Below are 27,167 nucleotides of genomic sequence, written 5' to 3' on the forward strand. Positions count from 1 at the left end.
ACTACATTCATTGGAAGCTGTCTAGCACCAGGAAGGGTATAGAGTGGGCTCAGCATGCATGTTGGTACCTGCATCCCATGTAATGGAGGCCATTTTGGCACAAAAAAAAAATGTAAAAAGGCAGAGTGGATCCAACACTCCCTGAATTTTATGGCGGTCATTATGGCGCATAACAGGTAGTATTTAGTGTTAGGACCCATCTAACAGAGATCGCCTTGACGTTCGGCAGACGGGCTTAGATGGTTTTGTACAAAATGCATTGTCCAAGCATCTCGCTTTTATAAATAAGCGTAGTATTAGCACCATAATTTTTGTAAGCATTGTTGTACTTTGTCTGATTTGCTGCTGCATTGTCTCTTTCTCCCCCCCCAATGATACGGATGAGAAAACTAGATTTTTGTACTTGCCATAAAATCTGTTTCTCTTCCGTTCATTGGGGGACACAGCTCCCACCTGTTCTCTTGTTTACGGGACTGTTCTAGATTTGTACAGTTTTTTTTTTGTCTTGCTTCTCCTACTGATTTAGCTTAGTCCCTGTAGGAAGGGTATAGCTGGAGGGGGGAGCTCACACCTTTGTGCTTAGTGTGCGCCTCCTAGTGGCAACAGCTATACCTATGTTCAAGCCTGTGTCCCCCAATAAACTGAAGAGAAACAGTTTTTACAGTAAGCACAAAAATCTAGTTTTTGTCCCTATTCGTTGTCAATGGGGAAAAAACTTAACTGAACGCTCCAAAATGTATTCCGTTCCAGTTGGTTGCGTTCTCATACCGGCCAGCAAACCGCAGTTTTCTTTCAGTCATGGGATGCAGAGCAAAACGGACGGATCCGCAAGTCAATGGGGACGGATCAGTTTAACTCTGACACAATAGAAAACTGATCCGTCTTGGCCATGTTAAAGATTATACAACCAGATCCGCTGATAACAGATGCAGACGGTTGTATTATGAGTAACGGAAGCGTTTTTGCTGAACCCTGCCGGATCCAGTAAAAACGCAAGTGGGATAGTAGCCTTAGAAAGAGACTGTCATTTATTATGAGGTCTGATTTTCATTTTTTACATTAGTCATGGGATAACCCCTTTAATACCAAAAACCCAAGTAGGCAGAGACCTGGAAAGAACACACACTGCTCGGTTGCATGTTAAAAAGACATGCTTATCATTCTTAATAAAACAAAGAGTATTAGGAACAAATGAGAAATCTGGATATATCTGCAGCAGATACACAATATTATTTTACAAGACATTTACAACGGCTCATGTGCCAGCAGTTTAAGGCCTTGATACCTGGGCCGGAGGAAAAAGTCGATATATTTAGGCTTATGTGATTTTTTTTTTCTCCAGAAATATCTGTATACATTTCAGCATATAAAATCATGAAACATTTCTTGTCGTCGTCCTCCTTCCCTCCTAGCAGAATCCGAGTCCTTACAGCGATTAGGCAAGAAAATAGACGACTGCTTTCCCAAAAAGTCCTTGAAACACAGGAAGACAAAATGTATTCTGTCTACAAGTTTCTCGTCTCCCCCCTCCTTCCCCCGGGTCGATCTGAAACTCTTGACCACATAAAGATAGGACTTCTAGATCTTGGGATTCGGATATGTCACAATTTTGTAGATTCTCTTATTTTCCCCCCCAAGATGCGCATGTTAAATGCTTTTTTTTCTCTTATACTTTATTCAACAGAAGCCTAAAAGAGCCTCATAACTACACCAATGTAATAAAAAAAAAAAAAAAAAAAAAAAAAAAAAGAAGTAGGCATCGTCTTTTTAGTGTAAAAGTCTGTACATTTTATTTTATCATCACATTCCCTCCACGGCTGTCACCGGCTGCTGTTTAGTGCATGTTGGTGGCGCTGGCGACCACAATGGCTTCCTGGATTTCACGGACAATTAGAATTCGGGTCAGCATCTGTTCCATCTGATCTCGGCTGATTGGCTGGGTGGAGTACCAGATTGGACTGTTCGGGGCCACCACCGGCTCTGGCGTCAGGTAAAAAGTGTCATTTCGACCTTTCACGCTCTGTGGGCTGGAGAGGAAATAAGAACGAAGGATTCAAGTGCATGTAATCGGAGATTTAGGCTACATCTATGGTTAAACAGAATAAGGTGGTCTTAAAAGGCAGAAAATGCTCAAAACCCCAAATGCTGTTGCGCATTTCTAACCGGGGCAGCAAATCCTGCACATGTGAACCGTTGCTAACAGCAATCCCCAGCAAAAATGCATACAATGGAGGATAACCGCAACGGACCACATGTACCACAAAGAAACTGTGGCAACTGCAGGTTTGAAGGTGCCTTGATTTTGATCTATGGGTAACATTCAGGTGCACCTGTGCAGCCTGCGTCACACGAGTCAGTGATAGGTGGGACTCACAGTCTCCTCCCATTGTATGTGTGATGTCACGCTGGAGGTAACTGGGAGTTGTTCGTTGTGTGTCGGACTTTATGCCCCTGTAATTGCCCATATGGCACAGGTAGGTTAACGTTAGGTTCCGTTCCACTTTAAAATACCTTGACGGGGTGCGCAGACTCCGGTATGTTCTTGATATAAGAATATATTTGCGAAAGTCTCAATTTAATATCAGGGTGAGGGTTTAGCCATATATTGTCAATTACATTTACCATTGTAGTGCACAATTTTTTTTTGTAAATTTCTATGGTTAAGTCTATGCAGGAGTGAAAGAGGAAAGTCTTTCCAGTAGACTTTACCTCTGTGTAGGTGGCACCGCTGTTCTAGACTCTCAAATATGGATGCAAAATACTGACCCAAGTACTACCATGTGAATTTGGCCTGAAAGGGGCTATGTTATCCAAAAGTGCAACTTTCCATTTTATACTGTGGATATACATTTTGTGTACAGTCGTGTATTTAAAAGGGAGTCTGTCACCTCCATATGGCCATATACAGCGCTTACATGGCTCTGTAGCACACCTATACAGGATTGTAACGGTACCTTTGTTCTTTTCTTTAGACTTACACAAGCAGGAAAAACTAATTCATATGCAAATGAGGGCTCGCAAGTGCCCAGTGGCGGCGTTCAGTTTGTAGGTGCCCAGGCTGCTCTGCCTTCTTTTCACTTTACTCCTCCCCAGCCTCTTCCTTTGCCCGCCCTCCAAGTCCTTTACATCATCGCTAGGTCCGGCCAAGATCCCACGCCTGTGCACTGCTTCGACGGGCTGGGGCATGTGCACGGTGATGCCCATTGTGGGCACTGCATCGCTTCACCTAGTGCGCATGCCCTCTGCCGGACCTATCGATGAGGCAAGAGACTTGGAGGGCGGGCAAAGGCAGAGACTGAGGAGGGGAAAAATGAAAAGGCAGAGCCGCCTTGGCACCTACACACTGAACGCCGCCCCTGAGCACTTGCGAGGGCTCATTTGCATATGAATTAAAACGAGATTTTTGTATAACTTACCAGTAAAATCTCTTTCTCGCTCTTTCCTTGGGGGACACAGAAGACCTTCGGGTATAGCTCATCTCCATAGGAGGCGTGACACTAAGTGAAGACTGTTAAGCCCCTCCTCCACAGCTATACCCTCAGCCTGGAGAGAGAGACTGCCAGTTGCGTGTCCAAGTAGTGAGAAAAGGCAAAGTCCAACAAGGAACCAACAAGCCAACTACCCCACAGGTAACAAAAAAACTCGGAAACCGTGTAGAGAAAAACAATGAATGGGTGGGTGCTGTGTCCCCCAAGGAAAGAGCGAGAAAGAGATTTTACTGGTAAGTTATACAAAAATCTCGTTTTCTCGCCCAGTTTCCTTGGGGGACACAGAAGACCTTGGGACGTTCAAAAGCAGTCCAAAAGGGGAGGGACCACAGCTCCAAGGCGAAGCACCCGAAGGCATCAAGGAACCGCCGCCTGCAGACCCAGGCGGCCAAGGCAGCATCTGCCAAAGCCAGAGTATGCACCCTGTAGAACTCGGTAAGGCGTGCAAGGAAGACCTGTGGCTGCCTTGCCCAAATGCATGGCCGAAGCCCAATGCCTCCGGCCCAGGAGGCACCGACCGCTCTGGTGAAATGAACGGTGACACCAAAGGCAGAATCCTGCCCTCGGTGCGGTAACCTCAGCAATAGCCAATCTGATAAAGCGGAGGAAAACCACCCTGAAGTCCGTCAACCTTAAGTGCGGACCTCCAGGAAACCCAAGAGACCGAACGTCGACAAGAGTCGGAGATCTCCAAATAAAAACGGCAAGGCCCAAACAACTTCCAAATCGGTGAAGTGTTGAAGCGAAAGGCAAACACCACCTTCAGAAGGAAGGAAGGAAGAAACGGGATGTAGAACATCCCTGTCCTGGGAAAAGACAGAAGGCTCGGAACAAAAAAAGGGGGCCATTCAGGCACCCGTCAGAGACACGACTGATACGGAAACACAACCGTACAGGACAGGCGGGGTAGAGAGAACTTCTGTAACGGCTCCAAGGACAAGATTGGAGCGCCGAGAACTCAGTATGTAGTTCCCAGGGCGGTACCGAAGGACAGTACAGAGGAACCAAAGAGCCACTCCGAGTAAGAAGGTCTTGACAGGCCCAGAGGGCCGGGGAACGCTGGAAGAGGAAGAACAGTGCCGACACTTGACACCTCAAGTAAAGGAGTCCCAGTCCCAGGCCGGACTGGAAAAAAGACAGAACCATGGGGAGAGAAAGTCAGAGTGGGGAATGCACAGCTTCCCACAGAACCCCAGACAAAAAAATCCTAAGTCTTGGACAGATGACAGTCTAATGACAGATCCTGGACGAAACACAGCCAGGAGCGGACAGTAGCGAACCCGCTGGAGTCGCCTGGCAAGCGGGCGAAAACCCAATGTGATTAGGCGCAGACCAGTAACATGGGCAGAAGGGTCGACAAAACTGGTCCAGTCGGCCCCCGAGCAACGTTGTCCCGTATCCACCCAAGTGGGGGAGCAGAAGGACAGACGGAAAGGAACCAAAGGGTCCGCCCAGCATCCGCCAGATGCCAGGACAAGACAGGCTACCACGTTCTACAGTCCCGGTGTGGGAGATCAAAGGACAATCTGGAACGAAAGGTAGTCCCCCCAAATTACCGAGAAGGTAAGTCTACAGCAGGACCATTGTCTTAGAATGGACCACGCAATCTGCACTCAGCGGGAGGACAGAACGCGGTAGACTCGGTAAATAGGCACACAGCTAATACAGCCAATGTGAACAAGGGAGACAGTACGAGGCCAAAAGGAACACCGGAACTATCCACATGAACAACCGTGCTCTCCCCAGAGGGGAGGACAGTGAAGGAACAGCCTCTGAAGTCTGGCGGGGCAGAAGCCACATCGGAGTGATCTGTACCGAGCGGGAGCCAAAACAGAGCCGGCGAGATAAGGTAGTCGAGACAGAGGCTGGCATAACACCCTCCAACCGAAAGGAGGAGTGGGCAACAGGGAAGCCATAGGACAGCTCAAAAGCAGAACCCTGCTACACTGTGAGATGCCCGGTTCACTGCCTCGCAGAAGGCGAATACCCTGAAGAACCCAAGGTGGAGGTCCTCCGGACCTGGGTAATAGAGCACCCAAGAGAATTTGGGTGACCTTCCCGAGAAAAGCGGCCCGCACCTGGTAGCAGATCAGACTGAAGCGTAGAGGCGCCCAGAGAAAGGACTCATACCACACTGCATCCGAAGAGGAGGAAATTGCAGCAGGCAAGGGAACCGCAGTCCTGCCAGAGCCAACGAAGAATTCGAGGGGCGCTGCAGACAACAGCACTCTCGACCATGTGACCACTAGCGCAGGGAAGCAATGCCGCGGAAGGACGAATGGGCACGCATCTAGGAACCACGAACACTCCCTGGGATGAAGGGCCAACTAAATGAATGAGTACCACCCAGCTCGGTGCAGCAGAGAGCAAGTAGAGCCCGTCCGGGTCAGGTGGACAGAATGAACTCCTTAGAGACGAGTGCAAGGCTTGCGGCAAGCATCGTATCCCAAGAAAACAAAAGTATGCCGCAGGAAGCAGGTGAGGCATACGTACGAGCAGCCCCGTAAGCAGTGAGAAGGCCAACCCACCTACAGGAGGAGAAGGCATACACGGCCCAAACAACGCACAAGAACGTCCGCTCACTGCAAAAAGGTTACTTCAGCGAAAAAGGGGGCTCGCCACAGAGAAAAAGGGGGCTCGCCACAGAGTGCCACAGCATGTATGGAATTGCAAAGTGCAACCTGAAAGGGAGTTATGCACAAGCCTAGTATAGCATGCGATGGAACGCAAGCAGTCCGCCCCGAAAGGGGGAATTGTACCTGGCAAACTGCAGTTGGCAACAGTGCAAAGGCCGGTCCCAAAAGGGAGTGATGCCTAAGGCCGTACCTACTTCAGAGAAGCAGGACATACCCTATAATCCAGCATGAACGCAGGAGGTCCACCTAGTGAAAGGGGAACATGCACAGGGTTATCCTAGCATTAAGTGAGTGTGCAATAATACACCCAACACTGAACTTAGCGAGAGTGCAACTACTCTGCCAATGCAGGGGGACATGTACAAGTCTAGCACAGCCATACAAGGACAGCCGTGAATCTCATGAGCGTGCCAAATTCTGCCCATGGAATGAGGGGTGGTCACGCACAAGACCAGCACTTCCACCCATGTTAGAAGGCCATGCTCATGGCCAGCAACGTATCCGGTGAGAGTGTAGCATGCCGCCCAGAAAAAAAGGGGGGGGGGTAATGCACATGGCCAGCATCTCATCCAGGGGGAGTGCGAGCACCCCGCCATGTATGGGAGTCATACACATGGCCAGCAACATACTGGCGAGAGACAAACACAGTCAGTGAGAACGTGTGTATGTCGCCTGAGGAAGGAAGGCATGCCCATGGCTGGCAGCGAATCCAGCGAGAGTGCGTACACCGCCCACGGAAGAGGGGTCATGCATATGGCCGACAGCGGATCCAGCGAGAGTGCAAGCACCCCGCCATGTATGGGGTACATGCACATGGCCAGCAACGTACCTGCGAGAAAACAACCACAGACAGAGGGATGTATGTATGCTGCCTGAGAGAAGGAGGCCTACCCAAGGCCGGCAGCGAATCCAATGAGAGTGCAGCATACCGCCTATGGAAGGGGTCATGCCTATGGCCAGCAGCGAAACCAGTGAGAGTGCAGCATAGTAACATAGTACAAAAGTACATCATAGCACATCAGTGAGAGTGCAGCATTCCGCCTATGGAAGGGGGTCGTGCACATAGCCAGTACCGAATCCGGTGAGAGTGCAGTATTCCGCCTAAAAAGGGGGGGGGGGGTCATGCACATGATCGGCAACAGATCCAGTGAGAGTGCAGCGTTCCGCCCATGGAAGGGGGTCACGCACATGGCCGACAGCGAATCCAGTGAGAGCGCTGCGTTCCGCCTAGAGAAGGGGGTCACGCACATGACCGGCAGTGAATCCAGTGAGAGTGCAGCGTTCCGCCTTTGGAAGGGGGTCACGCACATGGCCGGCAGCAAATCCAGAGAGAGTGCAGCGTTCCGCCCATGGAAGGGGGTCATGCACATAGCCAGCACCGTATCCGGTGAAGGTGCAGTATTCCGCCTAAAAGGGGGTCATGCACATGGCCAGCCGGCAGCCAGGGAGAGTGCAGTATCCCGCCTAGGAGGGGGGGGGGATGCACATGGCAGGCACCATAACTGGAGAGATGATGAATGCTGCCTACGGAAGGGCCGCATACACTTGGCCAGCGCCGTATTCTGGAAGAGGGCAAGAAAACCGCCTAAAAGGGGAAATGCCCTAGCAGCGACGCAGGCTGGGAGCGCAACACCATGCCGCCTGTGGAAAGAGGGCATGCAGACATGCAGCACTACTGAGATGAGGCTGCAGCGTCCTGCGCAGCCCAAAACTGTTATTATTCATTATATATATATATATATATATATATATATATATTTTTTTTTTTTAAAACACAGCCTAAAGGGGTCCACCATATAGGGGCACTGGAAAAAGGGGGGCCAACCATACAGGCCCATTGGGAGCCGGCCTGTACCCAAAGGGTTAACTTGGATCCGGCCTGGAGGGCGGCGCTGCGGTCCCCTGGGGGCGGAGGAACCTCCCGGCGGGAAGAATTCGCGCCTGGAGAAGTTCCCGCCCCCTCCACCAGAGGCCGGAATTTTGCGGCCTAGTAGGCCGTGAAGCCGGGGCCTAAATTTTTTGCGGTACCCGGCTGACCGGGGCCGCACAGGAAATGTTAAGCCCCTCCTACCGGAGTGGACTGCTTGTACATACCGGCCGCGGGAGCCCACCCCGCGGACCGGAGAGTCAGGGGCCCGGGTGGAGCGCCGGAATGTGCGCTAACACGGCCCAGTAGGCCCGAAGCCTGGGCCAAAATTTGCGGCCCCCGGCCGACCGGAATCGCTGGAGCATCGTGCTCAAGCCAAATGCCGGCCGCGGGAGTCCACCCCGCAGGCCAGAGCAGTTGGGGACCGGGAAGAAGCGCCGGAGGGCCCAGCAGGCCGGGATGGAGCGCCGGAGGTGCGGCCCAGCAGGCCGGGTTAGGAGTTATTGCCGTCAGGAACGGGCCCCCGGCCCAGAGCAGCGCATCGGTGAGGGGATGGGGGGACCCTGAGACCGGGTGCCCGTGCGGATGTGAGTGCAGCGTTCCCAGGAGGGACGCCGATAGGTGAAGGGAGGCGATGTGGCTGAACCTATTCGCAGCATTCTGCAGCTAGTGTGGGAGCTGCAATATACTATGAAGGCCAGGAAGGGAGGGAGCAGGGAGTATTGTCGCCCTGCGGCACCCCAGGGGCCAGCCTAGGTCCAGCAGTGACAGAAGGGTCCAGAAGCACTGTATGGGGGTCAGGCACGCAGGAGACCAGGGTGGGGGGTGGGGGACGTAGGGCTGGAGAAGCCTCTCTCTTACCACAGCCGTCTTCACCCTCGGTCCATTCCAGCAGGGTCGCCCCTTCAGCTACTGGCACCGTAGTGGCAGGACGCTGGAAGAGGGACTTGGCGTGCGGGCGACCCTTGCGCTGGCGGGATGTAGGGGAGCTGGGCTGCCCTGATCCACCTTGCCTTCTGTGGGGGAGGCAGCAGTGCGGGTGACCGGCACTGGCGCAGCTCAACCCCGGGAGAACAGAGAGGTCTAGTGCGTCTCTGTTGTCCCTGATGATCTGGAACAAAAAGAAAATAAAAAAGTAAAAATCAAAATTTAAACAAGGAGAAAACAGCCCTGCAGAGCAGGGAGTGTCTTGCCTCCTTGGACACTAAGCAAAAAACTGGCAGTCTCTCTCTCCAGGCTGAGGGTATAGCTGTGGAGGAGGGGCTTAACAGCTTTCACTTAGTGTCACGCCTCCTATGGAGATGAGCTATACCCAAGGTCTACTGTGTCCCCCAAGGAAACTGGGCGAGAAACATAGTTTTTCCTGCTTGTGCAAGTCTAAAGAAAAGAACAAAGGTACCGTTACAATCCTGTATAGGTGTGCTACAGAGCCATGTAAGCACTGTCTATGGCCATATGGAGGTGATAGACTCCTTTTAATACTGATGATCTACCCTTAGAATAGGTCATTGGTATCCTATCGGTGGGGGTCCGAATCCCAGCAACCTCGCCACTCAGCTATTTGAAAAGACCTGTGCGCCACTGATGTCATGATCATCGGTCACATGGTCTAGGCGCAGCTCAGTCCCATTTAAGTGATGTCCCTGTGTCCAAGCAAAATGTAATCTTTTGGAAAGACAACATTCTAAAAAAATAAAAAATAATCTTTGCCTAGTAATTTTTTTTTGTTTTTCCAGATAGGTTCCAAAAGCTATTTAATAAAATGACTGAGAAACTGGTTCCCTGGTTGTTTCCCTTTCTATTTTAATGTGGTTCCCTGGTTGTTTCCCCCCAATAATCCTATTATAATCATTCATACCATTTGAAGAGGTAGAAATCATAAAGTTTAATGGGGCATCGCAGTGGATTTTCGGAATTCTCGGTTTGCTCTGCGTACGACTCATCTGTAACTGGGAAGCCTGAAATGAGTGGGAATAAATCAGTGAAATCCATAAGAGACTTAAATTATAGGCACAAGTCCTCGCCAGGAGCCAAGAAATTTTACCTTTCTGCTGCCCGGTCTGGTGGATGCCCAAGGCCTTAAGGTATCGGATGCTGGTGCTTTTATCCTTTGGGTTTGATGGATTCTTCTTCGTTTGTCTCAGAACCTTAGAGAAAGCCAATCTCATGTGCTGGTCAACGGTTTTCAACAAAAAATACCTGAGAAGGGGGAAGAAAGCGGGATTATCTAGGAATCATTTTCATACCGAAAAGTCCTGAAAGGCTTTTAATGGCGGTTTTGAAGCAATCTATTGTGTTTCTAGCGGAAAAATACCTTTCTTTTTTACCAGATACTAGAAGAGCTGCTCAGCGCTCTCTGCTTATTCAGCTTTCGTTGACTCTAGTGTGTGACATATGGATCCTACATACTTTCTATAGATCTGTACTGCACACGCTTGATAAGCTGATGAAAGCCAAAACGGAGCAGAGCACATTTTTGCTTCCACAAGCCATCTCCCATGCTGTTGGGGGATCCGCTCTGGAGAGAATCAGTCTCCTTCCCCCTCTGGCATATTGTCAATATGGTCCCATCTTTCTTCCCCTAGAGAAACAGTGTTCTCATGTTACTGCAAGAATTCTGCACCATCCACTTACATTGGCTCTGCTCTTCGTGTGTGTTGAGTACAGATACTTTCTATAGTATATTCCATATACTTTCTATGGATCTGTGCTCCACACACTCGATAAGCAGAGCGCTCTTTAATGTTCCCCCCCCTCCTAAAAGTTAAGCTACCCTACTATTTTTGCTTCCATGTGCCCCCCTAGGTGCTGCTGGGGCAGGCTATGAACAGAGTCAGTCTCCAGCTGACCATATAGTCCCTTCTTACTTTCCTTGGAAAAGGAGTGATCTTGGCTACACTGCCATGTTACAAGCATGACATGGAGCCATTTCTAATTGCTGCCCTGCAGTGAATACAGGATCGATAAGCAGAGAAGAGAATGAACATGTGTGTCCAGCACATCAGGTGGACATGCACATTGCTATACAATTTGAACACCAGGTGGCATAATACTAAATAAATGTTGCAGCTAGTGTTGAGCAAATCGAACTTCGGATCATAGATCCAAAGTCTACTCGATCTAACGCCGTCATTAAAATGTATTGCCTCTTTTGAGGCAAAATTTGTTTCACCCGAAGTCTCATGAGATTTCGGTGAATGAATTCGGTACTCAGTTCTACATCTTTAAAAACATTTCAAATAAGTAATCCGAAGTTGGGTTTGGTACAGGGGTACCAGGCCAGTCGCAAACCAGACTTCGGATTCAAAATTTTTAATGTTTTTAAAGATGTAGAAATTAATACCGAATCAATTCACCAAAGTCTTGCGTGACTTTGGGTGAAACAAATGTTTGCCTCAACGGAGGCAATACATTTTAATGCTGTACAGAAATAGGTCTCTGGACAGCATTAAAACAAATCTACTTCGGATCTATGATCCCAAGCTCAATTCGCTCAACACTAGTTGCAGCTATTGTATATAGGGGCTGCCCATGTCTTGCTTGGCTGTTTCTGTAGCCACAAAGTCATTAAATAAAACTCCAAACCTCACTGTAAAGTACTACACTAGAAAGCGTTTTTTATAGTCCTGTCACACTGAGCTAGCCTCAGATTACTGACGTGTTATACATCACTTGCTCTGCTTCTATATATTACTTACTTTGTGTTAAAAAACATCAGTGTAGTTAGTAATGTGGCAGGAGAGTGGGCACCCAACTGTTTGCACTCCCACAGCATCTCTTCTGTCACATGGCTGGGAATGAGAAAACCTGTAAGAAATAAAAAAAAAGGACACAATGAAACCCAGACCACACGAAAACAACACCAGTTAAAAAGGAGCCGTCACCCCCCCCCCCCCGACGTGTCTGCTTTAGTAACTACTGTAATAACTCTGGAGCATCTAGTCATACGACTCAGTTGTGCTAGTCCTCTATTATTCCTGCTGGAAGTTATGAATGAATTGCTAGCAGTTTGCAATCAAGGTCCAGGAGTGGATTCAAAATAGAGGAGAAGAGGTATCGATCCTTTATACTTTCTCTCCTTTTGTGATCCATTCCTAGTTTTGGCTTCAAAAACTATATCAAGAAACCTGAATGTGTGGCAGCACCTTTAGAGATTCATGTTTGTTAGGTTATATTCCCATCTGCGCTGGAGATTCATTCAGGGCCTCTGTCACAGATTTCTTTATATTTGAGAGGAAAAATTGCGCTGCGTGCTGTCCTTAAAGGGAGTCTGTCATCACATTTGGGCATATTAGACTGATCAAATAGTGTTATATGTGCCACCCAGAACTTAAAAACGGTACCTTTGTTGTAGAAAACTGACTTTTCTTTTAGCCAAAAATGAACTTTGAACATTATGTTAATGAGCCCTCTCAAGTGCCCAGGGCGGCGTCTCAATCCTCCGAGCCCCAGGCAGCACCACCTCAACGGCTCATAACCCCGCCCTCCGTGTGCCTCTGCCCGCCCGTTTACTCCCCTCCTCTGTCCTTTTCTACTGCAGCTGCGCGGTCAAATTCGTAGCGGGCGCATGCGCAGTAGGTATTGCGATGCCCTGCCAGGAGCGGGCATCGCATTGCGCATGCGCCCGCTACGAATTTGACCGCGCAGCTGCAGTGGAAAAGGACAGAGGAGGGGAGTAAACGGGCGGGCAGAGGCACACGGAGGGCGGGGTTATGAGCCGTTGAGGAGGTGCTGCCTGGGGCTCGGAGGATTGAGACGCCGCCCAGGGCACTTGAGAGGGCTCATTAACATAATGTTCAAAGTTCATTTTTGGCTAAAAGAAAAGTCCATTTTCCACAACAAAGGTACCGTTTTTAAGTTCTGGGTGGCACATATAACACTATTTGATCAGTCTAATATGCCCAGATGTGGTGACAGACTCCCTTTAACCCTTTCTACCCTAGAGTTTTTTTTTTAATTTTGCGCTCCCCGTCTTCCTAGAGCCATAACCTTTTTATTTTTCCGTTCCCATAGCTGTGTGAGGGCTCATTTTTTGCTGGGCAATCTGGACTTTTCATCGATATCATTCTGGGTTGTGAATGACATTTTGATCACTTAATTTTTTTTGGGGGAAAAAGCAACAAAGAAAACTACGAATCACTCATTTTGATGTTGTTTCCCAGTTTTACTGTATATGGAAAATATTTTTTTTTTTGCACATGCCGATACCCATGATGTGTATTTTTTTTTATTTTGGAGAAGTGGGGAGGGGGAAGCGATTTAAATTTTTAGATTAAAATAAAAATAAAAAAATATGACACTTTATGGTTCTCACAGGGAACGATAATGAGCAATCATTAGATTGCTATTCTCAGAGACTCCAAAGCAATAGAAGGTATCCCATGGCTATCTTTGAAGACCCGGCCAGCACCGTTCTAATATGGCGCTGGTCGGGAAGGCGTTAAAGGAGTCATTTCAGCAAATGGCATTTGTCATGTAGACAACATTAATACAAGGCACTCACTAATGTATTGTGATTGTCCATGTTGCCTCCTTTGCTTGCTTCATTCATTTTATCTATCACATTATACACGGCTCGTTTCCAGCCAATGCAGCAGCATCGATTTGAGGTGCCTGGGACAGAAGGTGCAGCACATGCATGCCTAATGTATGCACCCGCGGTCCTGGCCACCAGATCATTTTCCTATAGTGTGCAAAAGCATGGCCGCCGCTGGATTGCAAGGTGGTCGTACACCATGGAAACGAACAGTGTATAATGTGATGGAAAAATTTATCCAGCTAGCAAAGGAGACAATATGGCTTGTATTAAATTTCTCTACATGATAAATGCCATTTTCTGAAGTGAGACAACCCACTTTAAAACTCTACTGGGTTTTTGGGGAAAAATAAAATTAAAAAAAAGTTGTCAATGATCTAAGTCTTTAGTCTGCCGTGTCGTCCATAGCCACTGCACGTCAGGTGACTGCACCAAGGACACAGACTATATTTCATCATACTCTAGAGTAGGAGACCAGCAGCAGAGCCAAATGAGTGCAGCACCTTTAATATCCTTGCACCCTTTTTTTTCTGAAATACACCTTTTATGAATGTGGATGAATTCTGACAAAGTGCAGTAAGTATTTCATCCTCTAAGCAGCGATCTTTGCATTTCATAAATCCATACTCCAGAATGTACAACCTTTCAGGGATTTAATTGTGTAATCTACTTATAAAATATAGCACTTACCAAGGGGTGTAACTCTTGGCTGAAATGTCTTTAGAGCTTGATGAAACCATTCTGTGAACCTGATGTAGTAAGGATCGGAAAATATATCGTCTACCCTTCCATTTTCACAAAGGTACTGGAAAGAAAGAAAGACGATATACAAGTCAATGAAATAAAACCACTGAAATACCTTAGGTCTTTCCAACACAATTCAGGATTATCCATTTTTTATTTTATTTAACCTTTTTTCCCCTATTCTGACAAAAGACCTCTACAGACCGTAAAAATGTAAGATTTTACCAACCTTCTGAATACAAAGGAAAATATAATAGAGGACGTCTGCGTCATAGGGTTCTCCTTCGCCATTGCGAGCTTCCTTTGTCATAAGACATAATCCATAATTCAACTCTGCAACTGCAGACGATATGAGATCTTCCTGAAACCTCAACAGCTGGCGTCCTGGAAAGAGACATTCAATGAGACTACTGGCATACCCGGCCATGCAGCTGGAGAGCAGAACTAGTCTTCCTGCCCGACACCCAGAGAATTACAACTGTGCTTGTCTCAGCGTGCTACTTCTAAGGGTCGCTGCCATGATTTTAACTACGGCACCTGTCACTGCCGCGCCCCCCCAATTTATTTTTTAAATATATGTAATATGTGGATCTGCACTTCACTTACATACATATAACCGGTTAAAAGAAAAAATGGATTCAAAAACATGCAATTATTCACATGCCTTTATAGCTGTATATTTTAAAGGTTACTTTAAAAGTCAATAAAAAAAATAATGGACTTCCTTTCTATTAGGGCCGTTTCACACAAGCGTCCCCAGTGCAGAAATCATGCTCTGTGTGTGAGCGTGATCCTGTGTTCTGGGCACAGCTAGTCTTGCAGGAGTGCTCGGCATTATACTGATTTATAATGCCATGTGCCTCTGCATGACCTTATTGCTACAGGATCATACTGACAAAGCAGTCAGTATACTTCTGTAGCATTAAAGTGTTGCTCCTGGGAAAACCCCTTTACGGCCTCATGCACATGACCATATATTTTTGCTCCGCATCAAATACGTGCTTTTGTGGATCAGATGTGGAGCCATTGATTTCAATAGGGCCGCAAAAAAAAAAAATGCGGACAGCACACACCGTGTGCCGTCTGCATTCATATATGTCACATGTCCTGTACTAATTATTTTTGCAGACAAGGATAGGACATTTCTATAGAAGGCAAAAAGAAAATGGCGGCATGCACACAGCCAGTATCTGTGTTTTGCGAATCCACGGTTTGTGGACCACAGAACACATACAGTTGTAGAAAAATCTATACATACGTCCTATTGGTGCCAGTCTGTTTTGAGAGTCCTTTTCCAGTTCGGAGTTCTTTGTCTGAGCCCAATGCTTCCAAACTTCCAAACCCTCTTCTGGTTTCAAAATATTTGGTAGCATCATTTCCGGGGAGTGCTGTTGTTGTGGCTCAACCTCCGCAACCTGTTGACTCTGAGGGGAGGGAAAAAAACAAACACTATTAAAATATCTGCACCAGAGTCCACTTGTGACAACCCCTCTACCAAATACTGGAGCACACCTATACTATTTCTGGGCTTAAAATCCATGTATGGCCACTTTCACATTAGCGTTTTATGCGGATCCGTCATGGATCTGCAAAAACGCTTCCATTACAATAATACAACCGCATGCATCTGTCATGAACGGATCCGGTTGTATTATGTCTTCTATAGCCATGACGGATCCGTCATGAACACCATTGAAAGTTAATGGCGGACAGAAAAACGCTACTTGCATATCTACAGGTATTCTCGGATGGTGACACGTCCCCAAAGACTTTGAGATGCCCCATAATAGACACATGTGGTCACTAGAACGCCCCCATCAGTAAATAACCCAACAATCTACCATGATATTTTATTTTTAACATACTGGCATACTTACAGGATAAGCGGCTGCCTTGCACAGACAGAGCCGCTCATCTCATCAGAACACCTAATATCGCAATTAGGCCTCGTTCACATCTCTGTTAGCATTTATGCTAGAAATCTGCCGAATCACCTCCGGACATCATTGCAGTCAATGGGGATCCGGCAGTGAAGTGGAGGATCCGGCAGGCTGTTTTGGCACAGAGCAAATAGAGATGTGAACGAGGCCTTAGGGCACTTTCACACTTGCGTTTTTCTTTTCCAGCATAGAGTTCCGTCCTAGGGGCTCAATGATCAGTTTTATCCTAATGCATTCTGAATGCAGAGCAATCCGTTCAGGATGCATCAGGACGTCTTCAGTTCAGTCTTTTTGACTTTTCAGGACAAAGATAAAACCACAGTATGCTACGGTTTTCTCTCCGGCCAAAAAAACGGAAGACTTGCCTGAATGGCGGATCCGGCATTTTTTCCCCATAGGAATGTATTAGTGCCGGATCCGGCATTCAAAATACTGGAATGCCGGATCCATCCTTCTGGTCTGCGCATGCGCAGACCGAAAAAAAGGTGAAGAAAATAAATGCCCAATCTGTTTTTCCGGATGACACCGGAAAGACGGATCGGGCATTTCAATGCATTTTTCTGACTGATCAGTCTTACAAATGCCATCAGTTGGCATACGTTTTACCGGATCACTCTGCCGCAAGTGTGAAAGTAGCCTTACACGTTTCAACCAGTGGTTCCCTTGTTCCTCCAGAACAGGTCTGCTGCACCTGAGGCAAGAAGTTACCGATTGGTCTGCGCCAATACAAGCATGCGGTCATCACTGGCAAATGTTTATGGAGATCTATTTCATGTTCCGGATTTCCAGTAACACAGCTGGTGGCAGTCGAATACGCTGCACAGCATCTGTGTGGGTGTGACGGCCTACAATCAGAATAGTCACAAAATGATTCACAGATCGCAATTAGCTGTTCTGAACACTGTTCCCTCAGGCAAGAACTTCTGCAAATCCCTGTATTAAAGCATATATCATTATGTTCATGTAACACGATGGTTGTCCCACAATACAAACGTATCCCCTATCCACAAGATAAGGGATACGTATGTGACTGGTGGGGGTCTGACTCCCGGAGAGTGCAGAGATTGGCTCTCTCAGTCAGTCCCACAGAGCAGGATAATGCACACTCGACCTGCTGCTCCATTTATACAGGGGCAAAAGGCCCTTCTCGCGATCGGTGGGGGGGGGGGGGGGGGTTTCAGTGGTCAAACTTTGATTGACAGGGCTAGGTAGTGTAAATGTGATCACACACATCAAAGTGCAGAGGGGGAGGCAGTTACACATACAGCGGAGCCTCTAGGTGTAATGGTAACGCCCCCGTTGGCTCATTTGCATATATTAAAACATCATTTTTCTCAGCAATGCGGGCACATATGAACCTGGGACTAACACAGATGCCTTCAGCTGCCAAGTGCACATGTAACAGGTCAGCCAGTGTCATAGGTACAAAACTGCTGACAGATGCCCTTTAAAAATAGTGAGGAAAATCATAAAGCACATTAGAAAAATGCTGAAATTTTAAGTTGTTGCCTGCAATAACCCAGCATGGCCACTAAACGTTGTGCTTCCTGTACCATTCACAGTGCTTGTTCTAAGAACAGAGGCTGCAGGGAACAGCTGATCGGTGGTTGTGCTGAACCCTCCAACACTAAAGGGGTTGTACCATGAAACATCTACATTTTTCAAACCAGTACCTGGATCTGAATCCTTTTGTGATTGCAATGAAAGATTTTGTATAGCTAATGAGCTATTCAATAAAAAGTATCTGTATAGCACCACCTGCTGTCTGTCCTTTTCCTTTTTTCCATGTCCACCTCACTGAGGTGGTTGCACATGCTCAGATTAAATCTTCAACTGCCATCCTCCATATCTCCTGTTAGAAGCTGTGTCAGTTACAGGGAACGAGCTGCTGCAGAAGAGACACGCGCTTGAGCTGCGATAGGGAGAGAGCTGCAGTGGAAAGGACACGTCCCCTGAGCTGCGATAGGGAGAGAGCTGCAGTGGAAAGGACACGTCCCCTGAGCTGCGATAGGGAGAGAGCTGCAGTGGAAAGGACACGCCCCCTGAGCTGCGATAGGGAGAGAGCTGCAGTGGAAAGGACACGCCCCCTGAGCTGCGATAGGGAGAGAGCTGCAGTGGAAAGGACACGCCCCCTGAGCTGCCAGGCTGAACAGAATTTAGCAGAACAATTGGAGCAGTGAATGGGGAGATCGCTGCATCCACAGGAGGTACTGGGCTGGTTCTAGTTTTGTCATGTACTATATGATGTCTGATTTTAATTTTTACATCAATCATGGCATAATCCCTTTAATGATATATCCTGAGGTGTTAGCCACGGTGGCTCAGTGGTTAGCACCTATGACTTGCAGCCCTGGGGTCTTAGGTTGGAATCCGACCAACGACAACATCTGCATGGAGTTTGTAAGTTCTCCCCGTGTTTGCCTGGGTTTCCTCCCACACTCCAAAAGACAGACTAATGGGGAATTTAGATTGTGAGCTCCATTGGGGACAGCGAGTGATAAGGTCTGTAAAGTGCTGCGGAATATGTCAGCGCTATACAGTATAAGTGAGTAAAATCAATATCTGGAGCCTGGAAAATCCCTTTGAGCTTTTCCAATATGTAACATTAATCCTCAGAGATAGGTGATTAATTATATATATATATACACACACATACATACACACACAGTCAGGTCCATAAATATTGGGACATTAGCACAATTCTAACATTATTGGCTCTATACACCACCACAATGGATTTGAAATGAAACGAACAAGACGTGCTTTACCTGCAGACTGTCAGCTTTATTCTGAGGTTATTTACATCCAAATCAGGTGAACGGTGCAGGAATTACAACAGTTTGCATATGTGCCTCCCACTTGTTAAGGGACCAAAAGTAATGGGACAATTGGCTTCTCGGCTGTTCCATGGACAGGTGTGTGTTATTCCCTCATTATCCCAATTACAATGAGCAGATAAAAGGTCCAGAGGTCATTTCCAGTCTGCTATTTGCATTTGGAATCTGTTGCTGTCAACTCTCAAGATGAGATCCAAAGAGCTGTCACTATCAGTGAAGCAAGCCATCATTAGGCTGAAAAAACAAAACAAACCCATCAGAGAGATAGCAAAAACATTAGGCGCGGCCAAAACAACTGTTTGGAACATTCTTAAATAAAAGGAACGCACCGGTGAGCTCAGCAACACCAAAAGACCCGGAAGACCACGGAAAACAACTGTGGTGGATGACCGAAGAATTCTTTCCCTGGTGAAGAAAACACCCTTCGCAACAGTTGGCCAAATCAAGAACACTCTCCAGGAGGTAGGTGTATGTGTGTCAAAGTCAACAATCAGGAGAAGACTTCACCAGAGTGAATACAGAGGGTTCACCACAAGATGTAAACCATTGGTGAGCCTCAAAAACAGGAAGGCCAGATTAGAGTTTGCCAAACAACATCTAAAAAAGCCTTTACCGTTCTGGAACAACATCCTATGGACAGATGAGACCAAGATCAACTTGTACCAGAGTGATGGGAAGAGAAGATTATGGAGAAGGAAAGGAACTGCTCATGATCCTAAGCATACCCCTCATCAGTGAAGAATGGTGGTGGTAGTGTCATGGCGTGGGCATGTATGGCTGCCAATGGAACTGGTTCTCTTGTATTTATTGATGATGTGACTGCTGACAAAAGCAGCAGGATGAATTCTGAAGTGTTTCGGGCAATATTATCTGCTCATATTCAGCCAAATGCTTCAGAACTCATTGGACGGCGCTTCACAGTGCAGATGGACAATGACCCAAAGCAAACTGCAAAAGCAACCAAAGAGTTTTTTAAGGGAAAGAAGTGGAATGTTCTGCAATGGCCAAGTCAATCACCGGACCTGAATCCGATTGAGCATGCATTTCACTTACTGAAGACAAAACTGAAGAGAAAATGCCCCAAGAACAAGCAGGAACTGAAGACAGTTGCAGTAGAGGCCTGGCAGAGCACCACCAGGGATGAAACCAGCGTCTGGTGATGTCTATGCGTTCCAGACTTCAGGCTGTAATTGACTGCAAAGGATTTGCAACCAAGTATCAAAAAGTGAAAGTTTGATTTATGATTATTGTTCTGTCCAATTACTTTTGGTCCCTTAACAAGTGGGAGGCACAGATGCAAACTGTTGTAATTCCTGCACCGTTCACCTGATTTGGATGTAAATCCCCTCAAATTAAAGCTGACAGTCTGCAGGTAAAGCACATCTTGTTCGTTTCATTTCAAATCCATTGTGGTGGTGTATAGCGCCACAAATGTTAGAACTGTGTCGATGTCCCAATATTTATGGACCTGATATATATACATACATAGGTGATATATATATATATATATATATATATATATATCACCTATCTCTATATATGAACCATACTGGTCAGGGTAAGCTTCTATACAGGCTGGTAGCAGAGCTGAAATGTGTCAAATGTAGGGATGAAAATTATACGTAGCTGCACAATTCAATCATGCGAGCCGCCGCTGTGACCTCACAAGCGGGATTCAGTCAGGTGAAACACTTCTTCCACATTTCCCTTGCAAATATACTGCATTAAATCAGTATTAAAAAACATGGCCCCCTTCCACGGGATCTAACTAATAAGCTGCATACTTTTGACTAGCAATGTACAGAGCATTCTGCGTCCGTTTTGGGATGGTCATTTTTATTTCAATCTTTATACAAACACTCCAGGTCTGACAGAAACAAAGATTTACTCTAAGGGTAAATGCACACGTTCAGGATTCATGTGCGGAGAATCCGCACTGAAATCCGCAGGTGTTCGCAGGCAAATCCGTGCGGTCAATCTGCATCAATTGGTGCATGCGGATTTTACTAAGTGAATGAAGAAAATCCGGTTAGGAAAAATAAAATAAATTGACATGCTGAGGATTTTAAAATCTGCAACGCATTGTGTGCATTGAGAATTTCAAATTCTCATAGAATACAATGCACATTTTCCGCACGCAATCCTGATCGTGTGCATTTAGCCTAAAAGGTCGACGTCAGCCTTGGAAGAAGAGGGAGGCTGTTTCTTACTCTTCCTATAATGTTCGCTCAGCATGGCCAAAAATAACAAAACTTAACCAAAGCAGCTTTAGGTGTGCAAACACTTGAGAACAGAGGAGACAGCCAGGGGAGATTAAAAGCCCGAAAGTCAACAGAGAAACTGGAGTGCAGCATTACAGCGCAGATCTTATGTGGTCTTTATGGAGAGTGCGGGCCCCCCTCAGCACACGCAATGGACTGACAGCAGCGCCAGTTGCCCATAGGGAAAAAATCAAATAAAAATAGCAGCGGTTTCCTCCGCTAGCGTACAGGCGATTGCCGGGAAGGAGAGCTTCCCTCCCGACAATCGTCTGCCTGATCGGGCTGTGTAATAAATCCTTTAGTATTCCTAGGGAAATCCTGTGTTCAGTGTCTACTGAACACTAAAGAAGGGTGACTAAGATGCAGAGGCTTCTCAGCCTGTCTCTGTTCTCCTTGCCCCAGCTGCTGCCCTCTGAAGTGCATAGAAGACATTGTACTAAAAAACTATAGATTTTTCCATTTCCCTGCCCATTTGATCTGCTTCCAGTGCTGACAGTAAGTGCTATACACAGGAACACAGTACACTAAGAGTGGAGCAGGGCTGCCAGTGATCGGCACTGACAGTATGGGTGCTGTGCTCCTTCTATATACATTTAGTCCACACGTAGGCTCTCTGCAGGTTACCTGTAGTGAATGCTGCTGTTGTTGCTGGACCTGCTCGTGTAGCGCCGCCTGCTGCTGAGGGTCCCATATGTGGACAGTCTGTGCTGTATTCTGATATGCCCCTGCCACAGCCTGAACCGCTACCGGAATGTGGATATTCCCATTCATAAACTGAGCCGGGAAAAGGGAGTTTGCCAGAGTCTGAACGACTTCCTCGTGGTTTTTTACCATTTTGTCCTTCTCATCCTCTAATTTTACAGCAGTCATGGTGGTGGGGGAGCCTGTTACATGGACGGCATTATAGGCCTCTTGCGGGATGGCAATGTGGGTTATGTTTTGCTGTTGCAAATCACTGCGGGTGTTTGCTGAATAAACCGGGATGGTCCAAGTCTCTCCTGTTGGGCTTGTAATGGTGCCTGTGGCTCCATATAAGTGAGCGCTGTCCACTGTCAGCAAGTCTGGCCTCAGGGAAACATAACTTTGCTGCTGGCCTTGTGGTATTGCAAGCACGGCTGCAACTGGCTGCCCTGATATTGCATATGACAAAGTAATAGGCATGTCCACCTTACGTTTCTTTACAGGCTGAAGGACGCTTGAAGTGCTAGACCGACGCTCCCCTTCTCTCGGAGAGCCCTGCTGTGAGGGTGATGGTGAAAGAGCACCCACTGTTTGTATCTGAATTCCACCGCCTACCGACTGTCCCCCCACCAGATGCGCCTGAATCTGTTGGTGTTGTATATGGTCATCCTGGAGGTCCGTGGACTGCATCTGCTGGCCAGGTTGAACATGCTGCACCTGGATCTGAGCCACCTGAGTCTGTATTGTCTGTGCGTTTTGTGCCGTTTGAGATTGGATCTGATGCTCATTGGACTGGTGGACACTGAGCTGTGGAGAGAGCTGCTGGGCAGTCACATGCTGCGGGGATTGCTGCACCTGGAAAAAAAAAGAAAAACCCATAAAACATTGATTAATAGGACCAAGGCACAAAACGCATACTGGATAATACAGTGAAAAAAAAAAAAAAAAAAAAAAAAAAGAAGAAGATCACATAGCAAGTAGCAAACAAATAATGACATCCGGGATGTACTTTCCACACGTCTGTCAAAGATGAGGATCATTTCGCTTTAGATAGGCGCAGTTTGTTCTGCAGAAAAGGACTGGTTAATTACTTATTGTTCCCTGTAATCTGTCATTTTTTGCCTAAGAACTCGGGGATATACACTAAATAAAGTCATGGCGAGCAGGTCACTGTAGTGGTGTGGTTGTCTCATTGCACGACAATGCTGCAATATTATCATAATAGTAAATATATAACGTGTGCGCGGAGTCACGATATAGCAAAATCTCTGCAAAAGACCAGCTACCATTAAACATACCCTTAAAACCACCTGCCTAATACTGTACACAGTACGCAGCCCCACAGCCAGCAGGAACTCAGCAGTTGCTCCACGTATGTCATAGGATCAGACGGGCTAGCTTTCCCTATCCATGCACTTCAATGAGACTTGGACATCCATACTTAACACTGCATACAGGGACCTGCCACTTTGGAGATGCTCTGACCCAGTCAGTCACTCAGATTCTTACGCTTGCCCCTTTCTCCTACTTCCAACTTCATTGACAGGTGCTGTTAATGCTATTCACTTCACCTGTCAGTGGTCTTAACGTTATGGCTGATCATTGTAACAGCTGGGAACGGCAAGCAATCACTAACCCTGGTTTCACACCTGAGCGTTCTGAAAGGAGCGCTCTGTATGCGCGATTGTACGGGCGTTTACAATCGCACATACAGAGACAAGCGAACACTCATTGTCACGCGTTCCCGAAAGTCTATGTACGGGAACGCGCGACAAAACGCCCCAAAGAAGCTCAAGAACTTGTTTGAGCGTCGGGCGTTTTACAGCGCGATCGTACGCGCTGTAAAACGCCCAGGTAAGAACCATTCCCATAGGGAAGCATTGGTTTCTCCTTGTTGAGCGTTTTACAGCGCGTAAGAACGCGCTGTAAAACGCTCAGGTGTGAACTTAGGGTAAAACAAAAAGGTGAGGAGAGCCGGTTGAGGAAGAAAAAAAAAAAAAAGACAAAATGACAAAATATAACCAACGGTGAGCAAAACAAGATGTACAAATCACAGGCTCTGTAATAAATGACTGTACAGAACAACAACCATCACCAAAGAGAATTCTACCACCAGGGAAGGAAGTGATTAGCCTGAGTCAACATGAAACTGGATCCATCTGCCCATAATTATATGCTCGCTCTTTGTACGGTGCTTGATAAAAGACTTACGGCCACAAAATCAGGTTTCCTGATCCAGTTTTGGAATCCCAAAAAAAAAAAAAAAAAAAAAAAAAAAAAAGAAGAAGAGGAGGAGACGTCGCAGCTGTTCTTTATACTTTTTCTCCTTTAATCATCCAGTCCTCATTTTGGCTTCCAAAAATGAAACCTGACTGTGTGACCATACCCTTACACCTTTAGGCTGGAGACGGACGGAGAGGTTATATATACGACAATAGAAGTCTTATAAAAAAGCCTATGGGAAAATGTGCCGCAATATTACTGCATTAGTAAGGAGCTGAAGAGTCTTTTTGCGAGCACCTTCGAATCATAAGGTGTGCGGTACCACTGCTACATGGACATGCTATCCTGGGGACAGGCTATCAACAGTAATGGAGACAAAAAAAACTTTAGGAATAATATCTGGGAAAAGGAAACCTGATCCACTAGATGTGGGATTGTCCCACTATCCAAAACTATTGGTCTAATACCAGTTGCTTACTGAATACTAAATTGGGCTTCCAAGGAGTATGTTCCCCAGCGGCTAGCCTGTTAGGATAGGATCTTATATAGGTAAATAATGGTCCACGTCAGGGACTCCATTCTTCAGAACTTTTTAAAGTGACATCTGTATCTGTGCAGATCTTCCTCTCTATGCTGATAGCTGGACCCCTCTTCACAATTTGGGAACCATGAATTAAAGGGGCATTCCAAACCTGTCTAACTCAGAATTTAAAATGAGCACATATTGCTGGCTGCCCCTTTCCACGTAGCCGCACAATGGTATACAATTCCAGGCCGCCATCTCTGCAGCAAATCGTATTACGTTGTATGAAAAGCTGTCTGCAGTTAGACTAGATAGGGTGGAACCCTCACAAGGTCTTCAATGTCCTGACCCCATCCTCCCGAAACTGGATATTATCTATCCTTCTGAAAGTAAGGCCCCCAGCTGTATGTCACACAAATATTGCTTTATATCAGTTCCCCTTTGTATGCCTCATGCACCATGCTTATGCATTTATCTGGCATTACTGATGCATATCTTTTAGTTAATTTTTTTAAAAACAAAGTTTATATATTTGATCCTAAAAAAAGCATTCCAGTAACGAAAAGTTATCCCCTATCCATTGGATAGGGGGTAACTAAGTGATCGATGGATATCTGACCACTGGGGACCCCCAATGATCCCGAGAATGGGGGTCCTGTACCCCCATGAAGCAGTAGGTAGAACATACACCCTAATGCTCCATTCATTTTCTCTAGGACTGCTGGAGAAAGCAGAGCACTACGTATATTTTGGCGGTGTACTTATGCTTTCCTTCACCTTAGTTTCCGTTTATCTGGATGCACAATTTTTCCACTTAAAAAAATTGCTGTTAAAAACGCAGTATAGTGCAGCGTGTGAATCCAGCCTTAAACCCAACTAGAAAACTCCCTGAATAAGAGCTCTGCAAAGGCCACAAGCATAATGTTTGTTAGGCCTCTTTTTCTGTTTACGTTCCGTTTTTTTGCATTCCGTATTAGGAACCATTCATTTTAATACAGAACATGTCCTATTATTGTCAACATAACGGACAAGGATAGGACTGTTCTATCAGGGGCCAGATGTTCCGTTCTGCAAAAAACTGAAAAACACATACGGTCATGTGCAAGAGGCCTTACAGTCGGAGTCTGATGACCAGACAGCATTATAAATCCCTATGATGAATTACGCCTCGTTCCATCTCCATCAAGGAGATCCGGAAGGCTGTTCCGGCACAGAGCAGTCTGCCGGACCCTCTACTTCAATGCCGGATCCCCATTGAAAGTAGCGAGGCATAAATGCTGGGTTTTGGTAGGACAACTGTTGCATGCAACAGTTTTTTTGTGAACCTGCCCTAAAAGAAAAGGTTTAACTCTATGAAGCTCTTGCTTTATTAGTCAGGAGAAAGAAAGTCAACATTGACTTTTTTTCTTCTTCAAACTCACAGGCAAAATAAGAAACATCTGAAGGAGCACCGCAGCGGGAGGAAGGTCTGATCAGCAGCTTCGACTAAATAATATGGAGCTATAATCAAACCTACATTTTCCCCATACTTCCTTGCAGTCCCAATTTTAGCAGAACTTTCCCATAACCGACACCGCAATGAGACGGTGAACAGTTTCTCAATGAACTGAAAATGCATCTGTAGTTGGAGACTTTGTCCAAGGTCTTGGAGGGAGAATATTTTGGTGCAGATTAAGATATAAATAGTCTGGGCTTTTGGGAAACTGACCAACAAATCTTCTGAAATACCAGAGTCCTGTGACCCCTCGGGGGAGAGGTTGATTCGATTCGGCTGAGGGGCAAGGTGGTGGATCCAAGGTCGGATGAGCACGTCGGGAATCTGAAATCAACAATGGACACTCAGCCACTAACATCTCTCTGAGGTGCGCTTTACAAAGAAGTGTCAGACATCTCAAAAATCTCTTGGCATGTGAAAATACCCTGACCTTTGTCTTTAGGAGATAAGGCACCCTCACTATAAACAGCAAAGACATCTCTAATTTCCGACAACAACGACGAAAGCAAGACGAGGGTTATAAGTCTTGAACTAGGCTGCAGACAGAGGCATAGCCCGGCCGTGCAAGAGGCTATATGTATAAGGTTCATATATAGTCTATATATATCAGGTCCTTCTCAAAAAATTAGCATATTGTGATAAAGTTCATTATTTTCTGTAATGTACTGATAAACATTAGACTTTCAGATATTTTAGATTCATTACACACAACTGAAGTAGTTCAAGCCTTTTCTTGTTTTAATATTGATGATTTTGGCATACAGCTCATGAAAACCCAAAATTCCTATCTCAAAAAATTAGCATATAATGAAAAGGTTCTCTAAACGAGCTATTAACCTAATCATCTGAATCAACTAATTAACTCTAAACACCTGCAAAAGATTCCTGAGGCTTTTAAAAACTCCCAGCCTGGTTCATTAGTCAAAACCGCAATCA

The 27,167-nt window shown here is 46.4% G+C and overlaps 1 protein-coding gene across 4 annotated transcripts in view; it reads right to left on the bottom strand.

Annotated features, from left to right (window-relative positions):
* Positions 1–1,133: 1,133 nt before the first annotated feature.
* Positions 1,134–27,167, bottom strand: part of QRICH1 (glutamine rich 1) — a 36,470-nt gene continuing 10,436 nt past the window's right edge. For 2 of the 4 annotated variants that reach the window (XM_040408680.1, XM_040408679.1), the window contains exons 3-11: positions 26,445–26,555; positions 21,934–22,845; positions 15,530–15,695; positions 14,501–14,655; positions 14,218–14,332; positions 11,690–11,798; positions 10,036–10,190; positions 9,850–9,949; positions 1,134–2,027 (exon numbers count right to left, since the gene is read on the bottom strand). In XM_040408680.1, the coding sequence (XP_040264614.1) occupies positions 1,835–2,027; positions 9,850–9,949; positions 10,036–10,190; positions 11,690–11,798; positions 14,218–14,332; positions 14,501–14,655; positions 15,530–15,695; positions 21,934–22,845; positions 26,445–26,555 (2,016 nt within the window). In that variant the 3' untranslated portion in view covers positions 1,134–1,834. The remainder of the gene's footprint in view (positions 2,028–9,849; positions 9,950–10,035; positions 10,191–11,689; positions 11,799–14,217; positions 14,333–14,500; positions 14,656–15,529; positions 15,696–21,933; positions 22,846–26,444; positions 26,556–27,167) is intronic. The other 2 variants (XM_040408683.1, XM_040408681.1) reach the window with 1 other exon arrangement.

This window comes from Bufo bufo, chromosome 9 (assembly GCF_905171765.1).
Source record: "Bufo bufo chromosome 9, aBufBuf1.1, whole genome shotgun sequence".
Classification (NCBI taxonomy): domain Eukaryota; kingdom Metazoa; phylum Chordata; class Amphibia; order Anura; family Bufonidae; genus Bufo; species Bufo bufo.